The sequence below is a fragment of the Spermophilus citellus genome (genome assembly GCF_964194105.1).
Source record: "Spermophilus citellus genome assembly, chromosome: 18".
NCBI lineage: Eukaryota > Metazoa > Chordata > Mammalia > Rodentia > Sciuridae > Spermophilus > Spermophilus citellus.
Window position 1 is genome coordinate 12655213 of NC_138200.1, and position 16178 is coordinate 12671390.

Genomic DNA, 16178 nt, shown 5'->3' on the forward strand with positions numbered 1-16178 from the left:
CTGGAAGCCCCTGCCCCTGGGCACAGGCAGCCTGGTTCTGGCCATTGACAGCCCAGGGCAGCCTGTGTCTCTAGAATCCCCAGGGACCACCCCCCCCTCTAGGTTACAGAGTCCAGAAGGGCTCAGGCTCCACCTCTGTCCCATCACCCAGCATCTGGGGTCTAGCAGGACCCTCCCTCAGCCCACATGGAGCATCGTGTGGTGGAAACTAAGAATCCACATCAGCCTTGTGGTCGGCCCGGCAGTAGGTGTCCAGGTCAGGGTTTAGTAATTCCTGAAAAAGAACAAAGAGGCTCTGACCCTTCTGAACCAGGAGACCGTGAACTCCTAGGCCCTGGCCCACCTGGGACTGCTCTGTCCCTGTGTCTGTCTGGGCTCAGAGGCTCCTGTTCCCAGGCCCCCCCATCCCCTGCTCACCACCCCCTGATCCCATTTTGGCTGCTGTTTCCTGGCAAGATCAGGAAGGTGTGGGGAGGGGCATCTCTTGGGTACACCCTGGACTGTGGGCAAGGGTCATCACCCACACTCACCTGGTAGATGGGGACAGCAGCTCCGTGGCCAGGGAGTGGGGCCTGGCAAGAAGGGAGATTGGAAATCAGGGTCAGCAAAGGGAGGGTCATCAAGGCTGAGACTCCAGGGAGCAGGTGCTGGGTGGTGCCTGGAAGGTTCTGGTCTCTGACAGGCCAGAGCTTACTCCCTGTGTCTGTTTAGCCCTTTCTTCTCAGGAGTTACCAGCTCTGGGTCCTGAGCACCAGCCTCCACTTCAGGACAGACGCTCCAGTTTCTGGCCAGACTGTGGCCCCCATCATTAACCCAGGGCCACCGATAGAAGCTCCCTGCACCCATTCTGCACCAGGACTCCCCCGAGATGGCAGGAAGTAGGGTGGACTGAGGACAGAGCGATGGTCGTCCTGTCCCTGAGAGTGGCCAAGTCTCTGGCCAGGGCCAGGCTAACCTTGTCCTGGTCCAGCATGAGTGGGGGTGTCTGTGCTGTGTGGGGGTTGACAGTGCCCCTGAGCCTGCAGAGCTAGTCCCCTGTGTAGAGATAGCTGGGGGACTCACCAGGGAGGTGGAGCTGTCAGAGGGACCTTGGCCTGGGGACAGAGACAAGAGTTAGCAGACATGAAGAGGCCTGGGCTCCTCCTGCAGGAGGGGTTAGGGGTCCTCAACTTTCAGAGTGTCAGGGAGACAGCATGTCCTGGGAGAGACCCTGTAGCCCTTGCAGTGGCCCAAGGAGCCAAGGAACCTGAGGAGTCTGGGCTGGCTTGGCCAGGTGGGTCCCCTGTTGTGTTTGATGATAGGGATCCTTGAATCCCCAGTGTAAACATTCAACCCTGGACGTGTGGTTGTGGGCAAGGGTGGACACTGTGGGGCAGGCCTAGGGGCTCCCAGCCACCCTCAGGCTGAGGGGGCACTTACCGGGTCTTGATACTGGGGTGCACTGGTCTCTGAGGCCATGCTGGACACTGGCCCTAGGAAAGGTCAGGCTTATTCATGAGGGTCATGGACTGGGGTCAGATAGAGGATGAGGAGGGCACCCCATTTCCAAGGAGGGTGTGAAACCTTCCTCTCCCCATCAGGTCTGTGTCCCAGGGGGCCCAGGGGAGGGGAGCAGAGGAAAGGCCTTAAGAAGACACTGCTGCCCTGGGCCAAGGTGAATGACCCTCCCAGGTGCAGACCCAGGAGATCATTGGCTGAGGGACCCAGAAAAGGGACTGAGGATTGAGGAAGAATTAGAGCAGGAGGGTTTGACTGAGTAAAAGGGTCCAGAGCCCTGGGGACAAGCAGGGTCACCACGTAGGCAAGACATCTGGGAACCACGTGCATCTTGAAAGTCCCCGACCCCCATTGGTGATCCTGCTGTGGAGGACCCTCTGCTCAGGCCAGGAGATGAGGTAATGTGACAGTGGCCTTTAGTGCTCTCCACCCACGTGACCAGGAGGCAAAGAACTTTCCAGGACACACTATCTGGCTGGGCCCTGGGATCCCACCTCACACATCAGGGGCCTTGGGTCACACAGGAGGTGTGCAGAGTGGACCCTCCTTCCTCTCCAGGCCCCAGCCCTTGCCCTGAGTGACCTGGGACAGGACCCCTCATACACATAGCTTCAGCCCTCTCTTGGTGTGGTGCAAATACTGCAGGAGGTGCCGTGTTGAACACTAGTCTAGGGAGGGACACCAGTGCTGTGGGGACAGGTCCTGGTGATCAATGTGCGGAGGAGGCAGCTGTTGAGCAATCATCCCAGGGCCAGCAGCTGGTGAGGGACGGGGGGCGACTGGGTAAGAGGGGAGGGTCCCTGGGAAGTGGGGAGGTCGGAGTCAGGCCAGAGTCTGAGGACGGGTCTCCTTCCCTCAGGCCTGGGGTCACCTGGGTGGGATCAGGTGGGGGAAGCCTGGGTACCTTCCAGTTCTTGTGTGGAGCAGGAAACACCCCAGAGCAGCCACCAGAGCCACCCCGACCAGGACCCCAGTCACGATGCCAGCGACGGCCTCCACAGGGAGGCATGGGGTCCCCTCTTCTGCTGAAAGAGAAGAGAAAGGGGCTGAAGGTCAGGTCTTCAGGGGAACCAGCTGGGCCCTGCAGGGGGCCACACAGGGTGGAAGGAAATGGCACCGAGGTCCCAGTGCAGTTTGTCATGTCGTCACCATGTCCTCCTGACTCTGCTTCTGGCGATTTCTTCACGTTTGGTTTTGAAACCTGCATCTGCTCTAGCCTGACCCTCTCCACATGGAGCTGGACCACATCCTGCTCATGCTCCTGTTAAGGTCTCTTCCTCTTCTCTTTCATTTTAATATATTTTTAGATGTTGAAGGACCTTTATTTTATTCATTTGTGTGTTTGATGCTGAGAATTGAACCCAGGTTCTCACACAGGCCGGGCAAGTGCTCTACCACTGAGCCCCACCCCACCCCCTCTTCCTCTTTTCTTCCTTCCCATCTCAGGACAGTGTCAGTGGGCAGCCCTCACAGACTGTCTAGCCCAGGCCTAGCCTCGGGTCAGATCAGAACCAAGGTGGCATCAAGGCACCTAATTTCTGGGTAGTCAACCACATTCTCTCCAAGCTCTAGCATCTACCCCATGCTCATGGCTGGTGCCATATGATGGCCCTTGACGGTGAAATATGTGAGGGAAGCACTGGGTGGGACGGGGGCCACTCACAGATCACAGCCAGTCTGTAGCGGTCACTCCTGGTGGAACTGGCGGGGTTGGAGGCCTCACACTGATACTCCCCGGCATCCTCCTGTCTGACGGGGTCTATGCTGAGGGTCCTGTGGTCCGGGGACAGCTGCATCCTGTCTGTGAGCTGCAGAGTCTGGCTATTGAGGATCCACGTGATGAAGATTCCAGGGTCACCTGAGAGGCAGGTCATGGCCACAGAGTGTGGTTCTGTGTTGGTGGCTCTGAGGGAGGGCTGGGCCACAAGCCCTGTGGAAGAGCATCAGGAGGCTGACTGAGAGTGGGCCTGAGGCCTGGGACCCTCTCTGTCCTCAGAGACATCTGCCTTTTCTCAGGGCCATCAGGATGTGGGTGAGGGGTCCAGAGGATGAGCTCTTTCCCACCCACCCACCCCTACCACCCCAGATGGAGTCGGAGCAGGACAGGATCAGAGCTGCTCGTCCCCCATCTGAGGGGGCTTTCCTCCTGTCATTTGGGGAAAAAGAGGATGAATGTATTGCAAAGCCATGCAGGTTCCTGGATGCTCACGGAGGAGGTAAAAGAAAGCAGAGAGGTGACAGAAAGGGACAAGTTAGTGATGGAAAGAAGTGACTTGACTTCAAGGTCCCTCCCCTTATCTGGGAAGCTCCTTCCACTACCTAGGACTTCCTGGGTCTGCGAAAAGCCCCTCCCCACATTCCACATGGATCCTAGATTGGTCATGAGAAGTCAGAAGCAAGAGGAGAGTCTCTGGGATGGAGCGGGAGGCTCAGGCAAGGACAGGATTTGCTTGTGCCAGGCGAGGAAGTAACTTCTTCCACATTGTTTCCAGAAAAATCAAGGCTCCACCCAGCACTTGATACTGTGCTCCCGGGTCCACTTACCAGAGATGGTAATGTTCTTGGTTGTGGTCCTATTGAGGTTAGTGACAGAGTTATGGGCGACACACACATAGGATCCGCTATTATTTGTAGAGAGGTTGGGGACTGAGAGCTCTTGTGTGGATTCCAGGGGCCTCCCTTGAAAGACCAAGAGAACTGAGCAGGCGGGTTAGAGTCTGCGTGGCAGGAGAGGTTGAGATCTGTCCCTGAATGGACATGTGAGTCTGGGGGTTTATGATGGGGGCATCCGGGCCATCTGGACAAATAGAATAAAGCCACCGGGAAAGGGAAGTTCCTAGACTGTAGAAGGCCACAATATAACTACTGATCCATGTCACAACCTTGTTTTTTTTAAATGTCACAACTAGGCTTGGGAGTACAGTGGTATAGCACATGCCCAGCATGCATGAGGCCCTGGGTTCAAATCCCAGCAACATACACACTCACAGAAAGTCTCAACCAAACCCCTTTGTTCACTGAAATTAGTCTGTGACATTCCCCTGCTTCTCTGTCCCAGGGGGTGACCCCAGGCCTCCCCAGGGAACCACAAGCCCTCCTCTCCTATTCATGGCCCAAGGCTGGGCCTGCCTGGATGTGCCTGGGGTAAATGACACAGCCAGTCCAGGTGCCCAGGAGAGAGGGTCTGTGTACTTGGACCAGAGAGGGACTAAGTGGCCCAGCCTCTGGCCCTGTGTGTTTGAGTTCACAGCCAGGGTAATGGAGGAATAGAAGTTACTCACAGGAAATATTCAGGGTGAGTGGGTCACTGCGGCTGGCACTCACTGGGTTCTGGATTTCACACTCATAGGGTCCTGTGTCATTCCTTGTGACACTGAATAAAATGAGAGTCCTGTTGTTGTTGGACAGCTTCAGCCTGTCACCATCTGGGATCATCTGACTGTTTATCTTCCACAGGTAGGTCGCATAATTAATCTCAGGTTCACAGGTTAATGCTAGAGAGTCCTCACCCTCCATGGGTTGGGAGTTGTTGATTGTGATGTCGGGTTTGGGTAATTTCTCTGTGCAGACAACAGAGGATTGCCCTGTGATCCCCCAAAAGGTGTCTTTCCACCTGGGCTGGCCTCTCACCTCCCACCAACCTGAGTCCTGAAGAACCAGGCAGAGTGGGTATCCTGGGCAGATGCAGGAGGATATGAGGGTTCAGAGGTCGTGGGGCCCCCTGCGCTGTGTCTGGGAGAAGCACAGAGTTTCTCACAGGTGCACTTATTTGCAGAGTTTGGTCCTGGAGATACCCAGGACTGGGAGTTAGAAACCCCGTGTCTCTGCTGGTCCTTGCTGGCCCTGGCTGGCCTTGAGACACAGAGTCCCTCCAGCTGCACAGACTCCAGGGCTCGGCCCACATGTGTGTCCTCTGAGCCTTTGGTTCTCAAGGCCATCCTAGAGGTGGGTCATGATGGGACACCCCATTGTGCCTAAACCCCAAGAAAACCCCACAGCCTCATCTGAGAATTGGGTGTGTGAACAGAAACCAGGATACCAGGGGAAAGCTTGGCATTCAGTTTGGTGGTCAGGCTGGGGCCACAAGGGGGACAGTTCTGCTCAGGTGTTTCCTGGTGATGGACAGGAGCCAGTGGCACCTGAAAGGCAAAGCATGAGTCCAAAGAATGCTCTAGGGTGAGAGGGACAGACAAGGTTTAGAGCAGAATCATGTTCCTGTCCTTGGTCTTTATATCCCTCTCCCCCTGCAGAGAGCCGGTAAGGCATGTGGAATTGTCCTGAGAGACCAGTGGATGGTTCCAAACACATCAGCACTAAGAGGATGAAGAGGGGACAAGGACCTTGCTGAAAATACATCCCTCGTGGGCTTGTGTGTGGCAGAACTGTGGTAGAAATGGGGGATGTTAAAGTTTTCCCATATGGGAAAATAGTGTTTAATACCCAGGATCTAAGACTCCTTTATGAAAGAAATATTTCTCTAAGGAGCACAGTGTCTTAGACTGAGCTCTGAAGTCCTGAGGGGTCACATTATGGCCCAAGGCAGATGGTAAAGTCAGTTTGAAACCTTAGCAGCCTCCTGAGTAGAGAGAGACCTGTGGGTTCTGATGGAGGACTGAATTGGTCAGAGGGGACATCTGAGGGTCTCTGTTATGTAAAATGAGGCCCAACACCAAACTCAGAGAAGTATTATTGATCATGTTAATCAATCTAGAAGTCTATGTTCCCAATTGCTATGGAGACTCAGCAAAGTGGGGAAGCACCTGACACAGGCCTGTGGAATGCCTTCTTCCTTTTCTTTTCACCCCAGGAAGTGCAGTGAGATCATCAAATCGATCCAAATCAGGGCCTAGAGCCTAATGTAAGTGACCGTGGCTGGAGCATCACACCATGTGGGGACAGACCTCCCTTGTGGTGATGGTGACCTCATGGGGACACAGGCACATATGGAATAGACAGTTAGCCCCTGAGACAGCACCGTTCAGTCCAGCGCCCCCTTGGGGAAGGTCCTGGGAGTCACTGGAGGAGCCTGAGCCCCACTTAGGGACCAGGATGGAGCCACCAGTCATCTGGGTGTAAGGAGCCTGGGACCTAGGGGCTTGCCGCCCTGTCCTGCCTCTGCCCCCCTCGCTGAGTCAGTGCAGAGAGTAGATGGAGGAGATGTGCAGGCCTGTGTCCTGCCCTATTTCACATGTCATTGTCATGGAAGGAAAGAGCCCTGGATGGGACACAGTGGTGCCTCCTTCACAGTGGAGGACATTGCCCCTGATGCAGCCTGACAGGGGCACCTGCCTCGACTGTTTCTGTGCCCTTTACTACTGCCCATCAGGGGGCCTGGCCCCAGGTGTTAGCAGGAAGTGGACAGGACAATGGCCATTAGTGCAGGAGGGAAGGGCATGGCTCATTGTGCAGGGCAGGGCCAGTCCTGCCTGAATGAGAAGGAGGGAGAGGATGGACAGGCAGGAGCAAGACAGCCAGAATCGCCATGGCAGGGAGCCGTGGGGCTACAGTGACTTAAAGCCCCAGGTCCAAGAGCCTCATGGCTGCCTCAGAACTGACCCAGGGCCACCCTGAAGACCTCCCCAGCCTGGCTACCCAACGGGCATCCTGTGATGTGGCTCCTGGGTGGCCTCAGGAGAGGTGGTTGTTGGGATGGAGCAAGAGCCTGAGCCTCCAGGAGGGACAGGGAGCAGGTGGCAGTATCCCCTGGGATTGCACATGCGGGTTCCAGGATCTGAAGAAGTTCAGGGTCATTCATTCATGATCCCTTCCCCCTTATCACAAAACCATTGAGAGTTGGCCACACCCTGGGCTCTGTGCTGGTTGCAGTTTCCATTGGGGAGTGAGAAAGAAAAGTCCTGTCCTTTATGCTTCAGAAGGAGTGACACCCAATACACCAGGACACATGTGGCTTCAAGTCCAGCAAGGGAGTGTGTGGACCAGCTCTGTGAAGGGGAGGCCTAGACATTCTGTTGAGGCAGGTGATTTGGTTCCGGAGTAAAAGTTGATTATCCTCCATTTGCTTTCACTCCCAGACCACACTGTCCCCTCCAGGCTGCCAGTGACCTGAGTCAATGTCTGGTCTCTGGTGCACAGATGCCTAATAGGCCCTCAGCATGCAGAGCACGGGGCTCTGGCTGCAGAGTGCCATGCACCACTGACCTGCCACCCATGGTCTGTGTGACCTGATTCAGGAACTGTGTTCCCCGTTCCTCAGTTTCCCTTTATTGGATACCTGGGAAGTGGTGTCTGGTTCACCATGTTGTCTATGAATTAATCTTGAAATCCTCACAGACCTTGGTTTGGAGGAGCTGCCCCCAAATGAACAAGCCCCTACTCTGATCTGCCTCCCAGTGAGAGTGCCCTGGGCTGGTCCCGGGAGGACCAGGAGCTCCAGGAGCATCTCTTTCCTCTGTTCCTCCCCTTGGGGACATGGACCTTCCTGTGGAGCTCCATAGAGGTCCATCAGGGCACCTGATTGGCCTGAGGAACCTGTCCCTCTGCTCACCACACCTAGTCCTGGGAGAAGGAGATGCCCAAGTGCCCCTGCCCAGATGTGGCTCCTTGGACTGTGCCCTGGCTCCTGACCACCTCCAGGAGCCACCAGATCAGGTGGCCAGTAAATCCTTGCTCCCCAGCGGCCCTCAACAGGAAGCCAAACTCCAACCCTGGCCACACGTCCTCAGGGTCACCTGGAGTCAGGAGCCTGGACAGAGGTCTGGAGCAGGAGCTTCCTGGGCTGACCTTCTCTGTGAGGACTCCAGGGCCCTCAGGCCAGGCCTGACTCAGTCCTGCAGGGTCTTTCTCAGGGCCATGCTCCCTGGAAGGACACAGGGGCTGGGCTGAGACTGCTCTGCCTGGGCCGAGTCTCCCACCAGTCCACCCTGCTCTCTGCCAGTGGATTCAGGCAGAGGACTCAGGTCTTGTGAAGTGTGTCTGCACTCTGTGTGTCCTGCACTAAATGCTCCAACTCCACTGTGGGGACGTAACTCACAGGAGGAGGTCTCAGTGTGCCGTGGAATTAACCCCTCCAACACGCGGAGGGCCTGGGGTATCACTCACCATGTACACGGAACTCTCCAGTTGCTAATTCAGGCCTGAGATCATTATATAATATTCGTAGGGTATAGAATCCTGTGTCCTCCTTTGTCACACTCATGAACAGCAGGGACGCATTGGTGTATAAGGTCTCTCGACCACTGAATGCAGGGCCTGTGTTAATTTTCTGTGTGAGTATCGAGTATGATATAATTTCATGGCTGTCTTCTGCTGTTTTTCCTTTGAACCAGTTGTAGCCTATGGTATTCTGTGATGCATTGTGGACAAGGAGAAGAACGTCTGTCCCTTCAGCAGCATCGAAAGGCACTGGTTCAATAGTGAGCTGGGCATTGGGGTGCGGGTTCCAGAAGGTTAACAGTGAGACTAGGAGGGAAGAGACAGAAATCCATCAATACTGGGCCCTTTGTATTGGGTGGAAAGATGGGGCCAGGTCCTCAGCAGGAGTCCTCATTCCTCAGCCTTGGGGTGTGTGGTGTATGAGTCCCTGAGTCAAGGTCAGCAGATTGATCTACATTCCTTCAGAACCCCCTGTACCTGTCATCCTGTCTTAGGAACACCTTTCCCCAGGTGTCTGCAAGGCTGGCCCCTCAGTGCCCTCAGATCCCTGCCCACACCCAGGGCACCTGGGCACCCGCCTCCCCTGACCACCTCCTTACAGACCCCAGGTCTTCCCTGTGGACATTCCCCTGCTCTCTGCCCTCCTAGATCTACACAGCACAGTCCTCACCTGCAGATCTCCCTCTGGCCTGGCTTCCTGCCCTCTAGAGAGGAAGCTCCAGGAGGCAGAGACTAGTCTGACCCTTGTTGTAGCCCAGGGCCTGGACCAGGCTCAGCCTCCTGTGGATGAGTGAAGCAGGGTCCCCACCCTGAGCGTCCAGGTGTCTGTGCTAATGTCTGAGGCTGGTGGCTGCAGACAATGTTCACTGGTCTTTCTATTTTTAAAACATTGTTTCTAGTTATTGATGGACACAAAATCTTTACTTATTTTTATGTGGGTCTGAGGACCAAACCCAGTGCCTCACATGTGCGAGGCAGGTGCTCTACTACTGAGCTGCAGCCCCAGCCCTCTGTTGCCCTTTCTATTTGGAGAGTTGCCCTTACAGAGATGCCAACATTGATAGTCAAAATATAAAGGCCCCTGGTGATTAACTTGGAAAAGAGAACCCCTGAGCTTTCCGTCTACCTTCAACATTTTCTGGTCACTGAGAGTTTCCTGTTGGTGAGCTTCTGTCTGTGCTCTGTTCCCATTGGGTTCCCAATGAAGCCCTGTGTCCCCTGTGAGGGTCATGTTCTCCCCAGGGGTGGCACCAGCTCCTGCACCCTCTTTCAGGGAACTGTCCCCTCTTACCTGCCAGCAGAATCCCCTGCCAGGGGATGCCCCCTCTGCAGGGACAGGCTGAGGGGGGCTGCATGGTCCCCGCTGCTGCTCTGTCCCCTCTGTGGAAGGAGCTTCACTGCAGACCCGCTGGGAAGCCGAGGTCCAGGCCAGTCAGCCCTGCTGCCCTGCTCCTCTCTGAGCTCTGCCTCCTCCCAGGGCAGGAGCACTTTCCTGGGTCACATGGGCTGGGGGCGGGGTCTCTGTTGAGGAACCTCTCTGTCCCCTCCCTCTCAGTCCTGCCTCCTGTCCCTTCTGCTTTCCCTGTTGGGTTTCACTACTGCATGCCACACCCCGAGGAGCAAGGCAGGTGGGGACGCTGTCCCCTGAGAGAAGTGGCTCACCCAGCACTGGCCTCAGCTGTGTCCTGGCCTCAGGGCTCTCAGCACCACCCAGGGAGCCCCTGGGGTCCCCTCACCCCTGGGCATATTTCCGTTATGACAGGGAATCCCAGGTTAGCCACACATCTTCCCCATGTTCTCAAATGCTCTAGGAAGGTGGCTTTCCTTCCAGTAGGAAGGGACAGAAACAGGTCTAGGGTTTAGAAAGGGGGCCACTGAGTGATGGCTGGTGAGGGGACCTGCTCTCTGTCCTGGTGTCTCCAGCTTGGCCTCTGAGTGGCTATCTCAGGACTTCACACCCTTTGTGTCCTGGGAGGGGAGGACTGTGGTAGTGGAGGTAGGTGACCATGGGCTCCTTGGTCCAGGGAGAGATTTTAGGGAAACCCTCCCTCTCCATTGTTTGGTGCAGCTGTGGCTCAGGCCTGCCCATGCCTTCCTTGGGTGGCCTCTGTCCTCTACCTGGTGATTCTCCTGTGGTCACCCTGACTTTTTTCCATGGGTGATGCCAGGAGGCAGGGCCTTCTCAGAGCCCCCTGGCTGTGCAGGGTCCTCACAGACCCAGTAAGGAGTGAAGGTGGGAGACACCCTGCAGTCTATTGGGGATGGAAATCAGGCCACAATTCCACCTCCCGAGACAAAGCCTAGTCCAAGCCTCAGAATCAATTTGCCAAGTGTTGACTGTGCATCTCATGTCGCCCCCTGGTGTTCATGAGGAGAACTGTGGCCAGTGTCAGGGTCTGTAGCAGGGATGGGGCCCAGTGTCCAAATGATGAAGGCTGGCCCTGACCCTGGGCACAGGTGGTTTTGACTTACAGGCTGCAGAATGGGTCCTGCTTACTCAGGGTCTCCAGGTCTCCTGATTCTGTCCAGTGAAGTGAGAGAACGGGAGCTGTCCTGGGGTCTCCTGCTCCAGAGTAGGAGAACTGTGCACCCAGGGGATGGGCAGCCTCAGGAGGGGCCATCTGTGCCTGAGGGTTCAAAGGAAGGACCTCAGGAAGTGTCGCTTGAGGCTTTATGGTGGAAGTACTAGCTTTGTGAGCTGGGTCTGCAGTTGGCTGCTTGTTTCTTGTCTTTAAATCCTTGGATCTTCGTCTCAAAGGGCCTATTGGAGCATCGTGTGAATATTATAAAGATTCTCTGGCCAGACACATGACACAGCCTCTCATCCCAGCTGTTCAGGAGGCTGAGACAGGAAGATTGCTAGTTTGAGGCCATCCTGGGCAACTTAGTGAGACCTTGTCTCAAAATAAAAAATGAAATGTATATTGGTGATAGAGTGCCCCTGGGGCCAATCCCTAGTCCCCTCACCTCTCTCTCTCTCTCTCTCTCTCTCTCTCTCTCTCTCTCTCACACACACACACACACACACACACACTATCTAAGCAGAGTGGGTGTATTTTATACATCTTTCTTAAAAACATTTTATTGTGCAATACTTATAACAAAAATGTGCTATATTAACCCTTGTAAATGTGCAAATACATGCCATGATTCCATTCAAATATACAACGACTACTACTATTTCCAGGATTTTTTTCATCACCTGCACTAAAACTCTGACCATTAAGCTATCACATCTCAGGACTCTCTAGCCTTGGATAACCTTGAATCTATTTTCTGTCTCTATGAATTTGCCTATGCTAGATACTTCATATAAATGAAATTATACAACCAGATACCATTTGCTTCTTGTTTAATCATGTTTTCAGGTTGACCTAGGTTGTAATGTGCATCAGAACTTTATTTTTTATGGCCAAACAATAATCCAACATATTTGTAAGCCACGTTTTTTATGTATTCCTCTGTTGATGGACACGGGGTTGTTTCCACACCTGCCTGTTGTGAAGAATGGTGTGGCGAGCCTTAGCCTGGGGGAGCTATTGGAGTCCCTGTTTCCCATCCTGTGGGCACGTGCCCAGCCGTGGGAGTGCTGGGTAGATGGGCTTCTGCCTGGCTCTGGCAGGAAGTGCCCAAGTGCTCTTCACTGTGACTGCAGCTCTTCAGAGTCCCTGGGGAATGCAGGAAGGTGTGGGGTGAGGTGTCATTGTGATTTTGATTTGCTTCCTTAGTGACTAATGACACTGAGCATCTTGTCATGTGCTTATTGGCCACTGGAATATCTCTGGAGACAGGCCTTCCAAGCCCTTTGCCCTCCCTCTTCTCTTTCACCCCTGGGGATTGATCTGAGGGGCGCTGTACCTCTGAGCTACACCCCCAGCCTTTACATGTATTTATTTATTTTTGTTTTGGGACAGTTGCCCAGGCTGGCATCAAACTTGTGAATCTCGTGTCTTAGACACCTGGGATTACAGATGCCCAGGACTGTGCAAGGGTCCTTGGCATATTCTAAAGTTAGGTTATTCTTTGGTTGCAGATTTATACCCATTTGTTATATAATCTAGATATGAAATCCATATCACGAAATATATCTGCAAATATTTTCTTCTATTCTGTCATTTCTTTGTTTATAAGTAATTTTGACAAAAGCATATGAGTCCACACTCGTTTACAAAAACAAGTTCAGTCTTCTAAGGTAAATACTTTTAGGGTTATCAAAAATAAATTCATTTTTCATATTTGAATGTCTTTTCAAGGAAGGATTCATTCTCCCGCATCCTGCTTGTTGGAAGTACTGCTGAGGATCCGATCACAGGCTTCCTCTTCCCAGTGTGCACAGAGCTCCCCACGTCCGTGATGTCATGGACCCAGCAGGTGTCACTCATGTGTGGCTACAGACCCGGGAAGCCCTCAGTGCTGCGGAGGTTCAGGCAGCCGTGTGGTCATACCTTGACACGTCTTCTCCAGGGACTTCAAGTGATTGGTAGTGACAAACATCAGTCTCTGCCCTCTTACACTCAGTTCTTCTGCCAAAAGGGGGAGGATTTCAAATGCCGAGTTGTTACTGGAGGTTGGTGTAGACACTGCTGATTGTCACAGCTGGGGGACGGGGTCCCCCTGGACTTAGTAAAAGAATCCCAGATGGTGCTCAACACTCCACAGCACACAGCCCCACAGGATGACCAGCCCCAGTGTCAGTGGAGAGGAGAGGGGAGCCCTGCTCTGCGCCCTTCCCAACCTGCCCAGTGCCTCCCCTCCCCCTGCTTCTTCCCATCCCTCACCACCCCTCCCCCACCACCGCTCCCTCCCATTGCATCTTCAGTTTCATCCTTTGAGGGTGCCCTTTGCCTAAGGTCAGCCCTCACCTGCCCTCTACGGGGCCTGTGTTTGCACCTGGCAGGAAGTGTCCACTAGAGGGCGTGCACGCTCTTCCCTGAGCCTAGGTGAGCCTTACTGTCCCAGTCCTGGTCCTGGGTGGAGCTGCAGATTTGCTCTAGAGGGAGCTCCTGGGACAGGCACCTGGGACCCAGGGAAGAGCCTCACGTAGGAGGTTTGTGCACCTGGACTGGTGACCCAGAACCAACGCCAGAGCCTAGGTCATTTGGAGGGGGAATGTCAGACTCAGTGGCTGGACACTCAGGACCCTGATGCCTCTGCCCGTGTGGCCACTGGGGGAAATGTCTGTGAGCCTGTGTCCCTAAAGGCTGTGTCACCTGGGCTTTTTGTAAATAGGTGTCAGCAGGGCTGCTGTGGAACATTCCAGACTGGACCTTCTACAATGGGATACGGGTCCTCCCAGGTATCCTCACTGGAAGAATCAGGAGGGATGTGACACTCACAGGCACAGATGCCCATCAGGGCATGAGGGAGCAGGGGGTCTCTGGGCCTCACTGTCACCCCTGAGTGGGGACCAGGAAGTTGGGCGTGGTGGTCCTGCCCACTCACCTCAGCAGGGGCCATTGCTGGTTGTCTGTAGGGAACTGGGCTTCCCACCACCCCCTTGCAGGGCAGAGGAGGATCTGGAACCTTCCCCTAGAGTCAGACAGTGGAGGACGCAGGTGAGTTAGGAGATGGAGGTGGGAGCTCTTGGTTGATGGGCAGCCAGGAGGCGCCCAGGCTCTGAGTGCTGCAGCTGACAGTGGTCAGAGTGGTCCTCTGGGAATCCAGCCTTGTCCCTGCAAATGTTCAGGAACTCCCCACCTCTGTGCTCCTCAGTTCCCTTCCTGAGCTCCACGCCACAGCCACCCTCACAGCTGAGGCCCTGGGTCCTACACCAGCACTTTGTCCCCATCTCACTGTGCAGCTCTGTGTGGCTGCCCACCTCTCTCCTACCCCAGGTCTTCTGAGTGGCTGCCTTACACCATTGTCCCCATGAGGATAAATGCCCAGCTGAAGGCAGAGTCCTTCCTGATGGGCTGAGGAACCAGCAACGGGGCCCCCTGAGTCTTGATTATCAGTGAGTCCCCAGGAGGTGGCAGCAGCTGAGCAGATCTGGAGAGAGGGACTGGGGTGGGGGTGGGGCCCAGGAATGACTGAACTTGCTAGTGCAGATGGCTTGTGCTGTGGGAACAGGGAATTTAATGGGAAATGTGAGGTTTTTCTTATTTCTTAGATTTTGGGGTTTGGAGCTGCAGGTTCCCCTGAATGTCCCTGTCAACCTCAGTGTTATGCATACATGGCAAGACTTCAGGTTCCACACTCTGATGCAGGTTGGTACTGGGAGCACCATCAGCCTGGCCCAGGGGACCCTCTGCATGTGCAGCTGCTGCAGACAGCTGTGTTCTCTGCTAGGAATAGTGCTCCTTCCTCCCTGGGCCTCCTGATCCCAGCTCCCTGATGCCCCAGCCTCCTGGCAGACCTAGCAATCATCCCCTATCTCAGTCCTCACAGAAGTCTGTGAGCTGGCTGCCCAAGGGCTTCGTGCCTGTCATTGGCTGTGTGTGCTCCTGATGTCTCCTGGTGCTAAGATTCTCCAGGTATCCTCTGGGGGGGGGGGAGAGAAAGAGAGAGAGGGCGACAGAGAGAGCAAGCACACCTGCATACATGTGCAGCCTCAGGCTAATAAGGGATTTTGAGATTTTGGGGTTTGGACCTACAGGTTCCCCTTGAATGTCCCTGTCAACCTCAATGCTATGATTAAACATCATTAAATAGATGTCTATTTAAAGCAAGAATAGAAAGAGCAGGACTTGTAATAAATGGTGTTTCCTGTTGTGGGTTGGGCCACTCTACTTCACTGTTCATTTCCTGTTGGGAACACTGTCCATCCACACTCTTGGCCACTGACCTTGGAGTTCCACCCACTAGACAGGAGCAGGGGGTGGACTGCAGCGGAGTGACTTGAGTCAGCTCTGCCTCACCAGAGAGAGCTCACATGTTGTCCTACTGTGTCCAGATCTGCCACAAGAAGAGTGTCCTCTGGAGGCCCCTCTGTCTACAGTGTATGCAGGGAACCTGCTGTGTGCCACATTCCTGAGGTCACCTCAGAGTCACCCCAGAAAAGGCCCACAGCACTGGCTTCCCATGTGTGGGCTGTGGTCAGGGATGTGAGCCTGGCTCTCCAGGTCCCTGGAGCTGCCCTCTCTGAGGCCCAGGTCTCCTCAGGAAGCTCTGCCACCCACCCTGTTGCCCCTCACCAGCCCTCCTGTGACTCTGCCTTGTCCTCTGCTGTCCTTCTCTGACTGGTGGCTCTGCCCTGTCCTTGCACCTCTGCACTGAGGCCCAGTCTTCATGGTGATCAGTGAGTCTGGCGCTGGCTGTAAGGTTTGTCCAAAGACACAATTACAACAAATTTGGTTAGAGAAAGTAACTGGCTTCTGAACCTGTTTCTGGAATCAGGCCGTGCTCAGAACCAGCAGCTTCAAAGAACCCCAGGGCTGCCACGAGGCCCAGCATGGTTTATGGTGGAAAAAGGAAGTGAGGTGTGGAGACCGCAGAGAGGTTCAGAGCCTGGCTGGTTTGCTGTGTTTGAACCAGTTGGCTGCCCAGGACAGACTGATGGACACTGTGACCCAGGGAAGCTCCGTGGCTGTAACCAACAGTCACTCGGCCATTGTTACATGAGTAGACCG

At 54.6% G+C, this 16178-nt stretch overlaps 1 protein-coding gene across 1 annotated transcript; it reads right to left on the minus strand.

Moving 5' to 3' along the window:
- Positions 1–208: 208 nt before the first annotated feature.
- LOC308637389 (cell adhesion molecule CEACAM1-like) lies at positions 209–9965 on the minus strand (the record flags this gene model as incomplete). The annotated part of the gene is made up of 8 exons (XM_081273693.1): positions 209–274; positions 531–572; positions 1063–1094; positions 1420–1472; positions 2402–2522; positions 3161–3427; positions 4779–5057; positions 9902–9965. 8 exons carry the CDS (start codon positions 9963–9965, stop codon positions 209–211), a joined length of 924 nt encoding a protein of 307 aa, XP_081129819.1.
- Positions 9966–16178: the final 6213 nt, after the last annotated feature.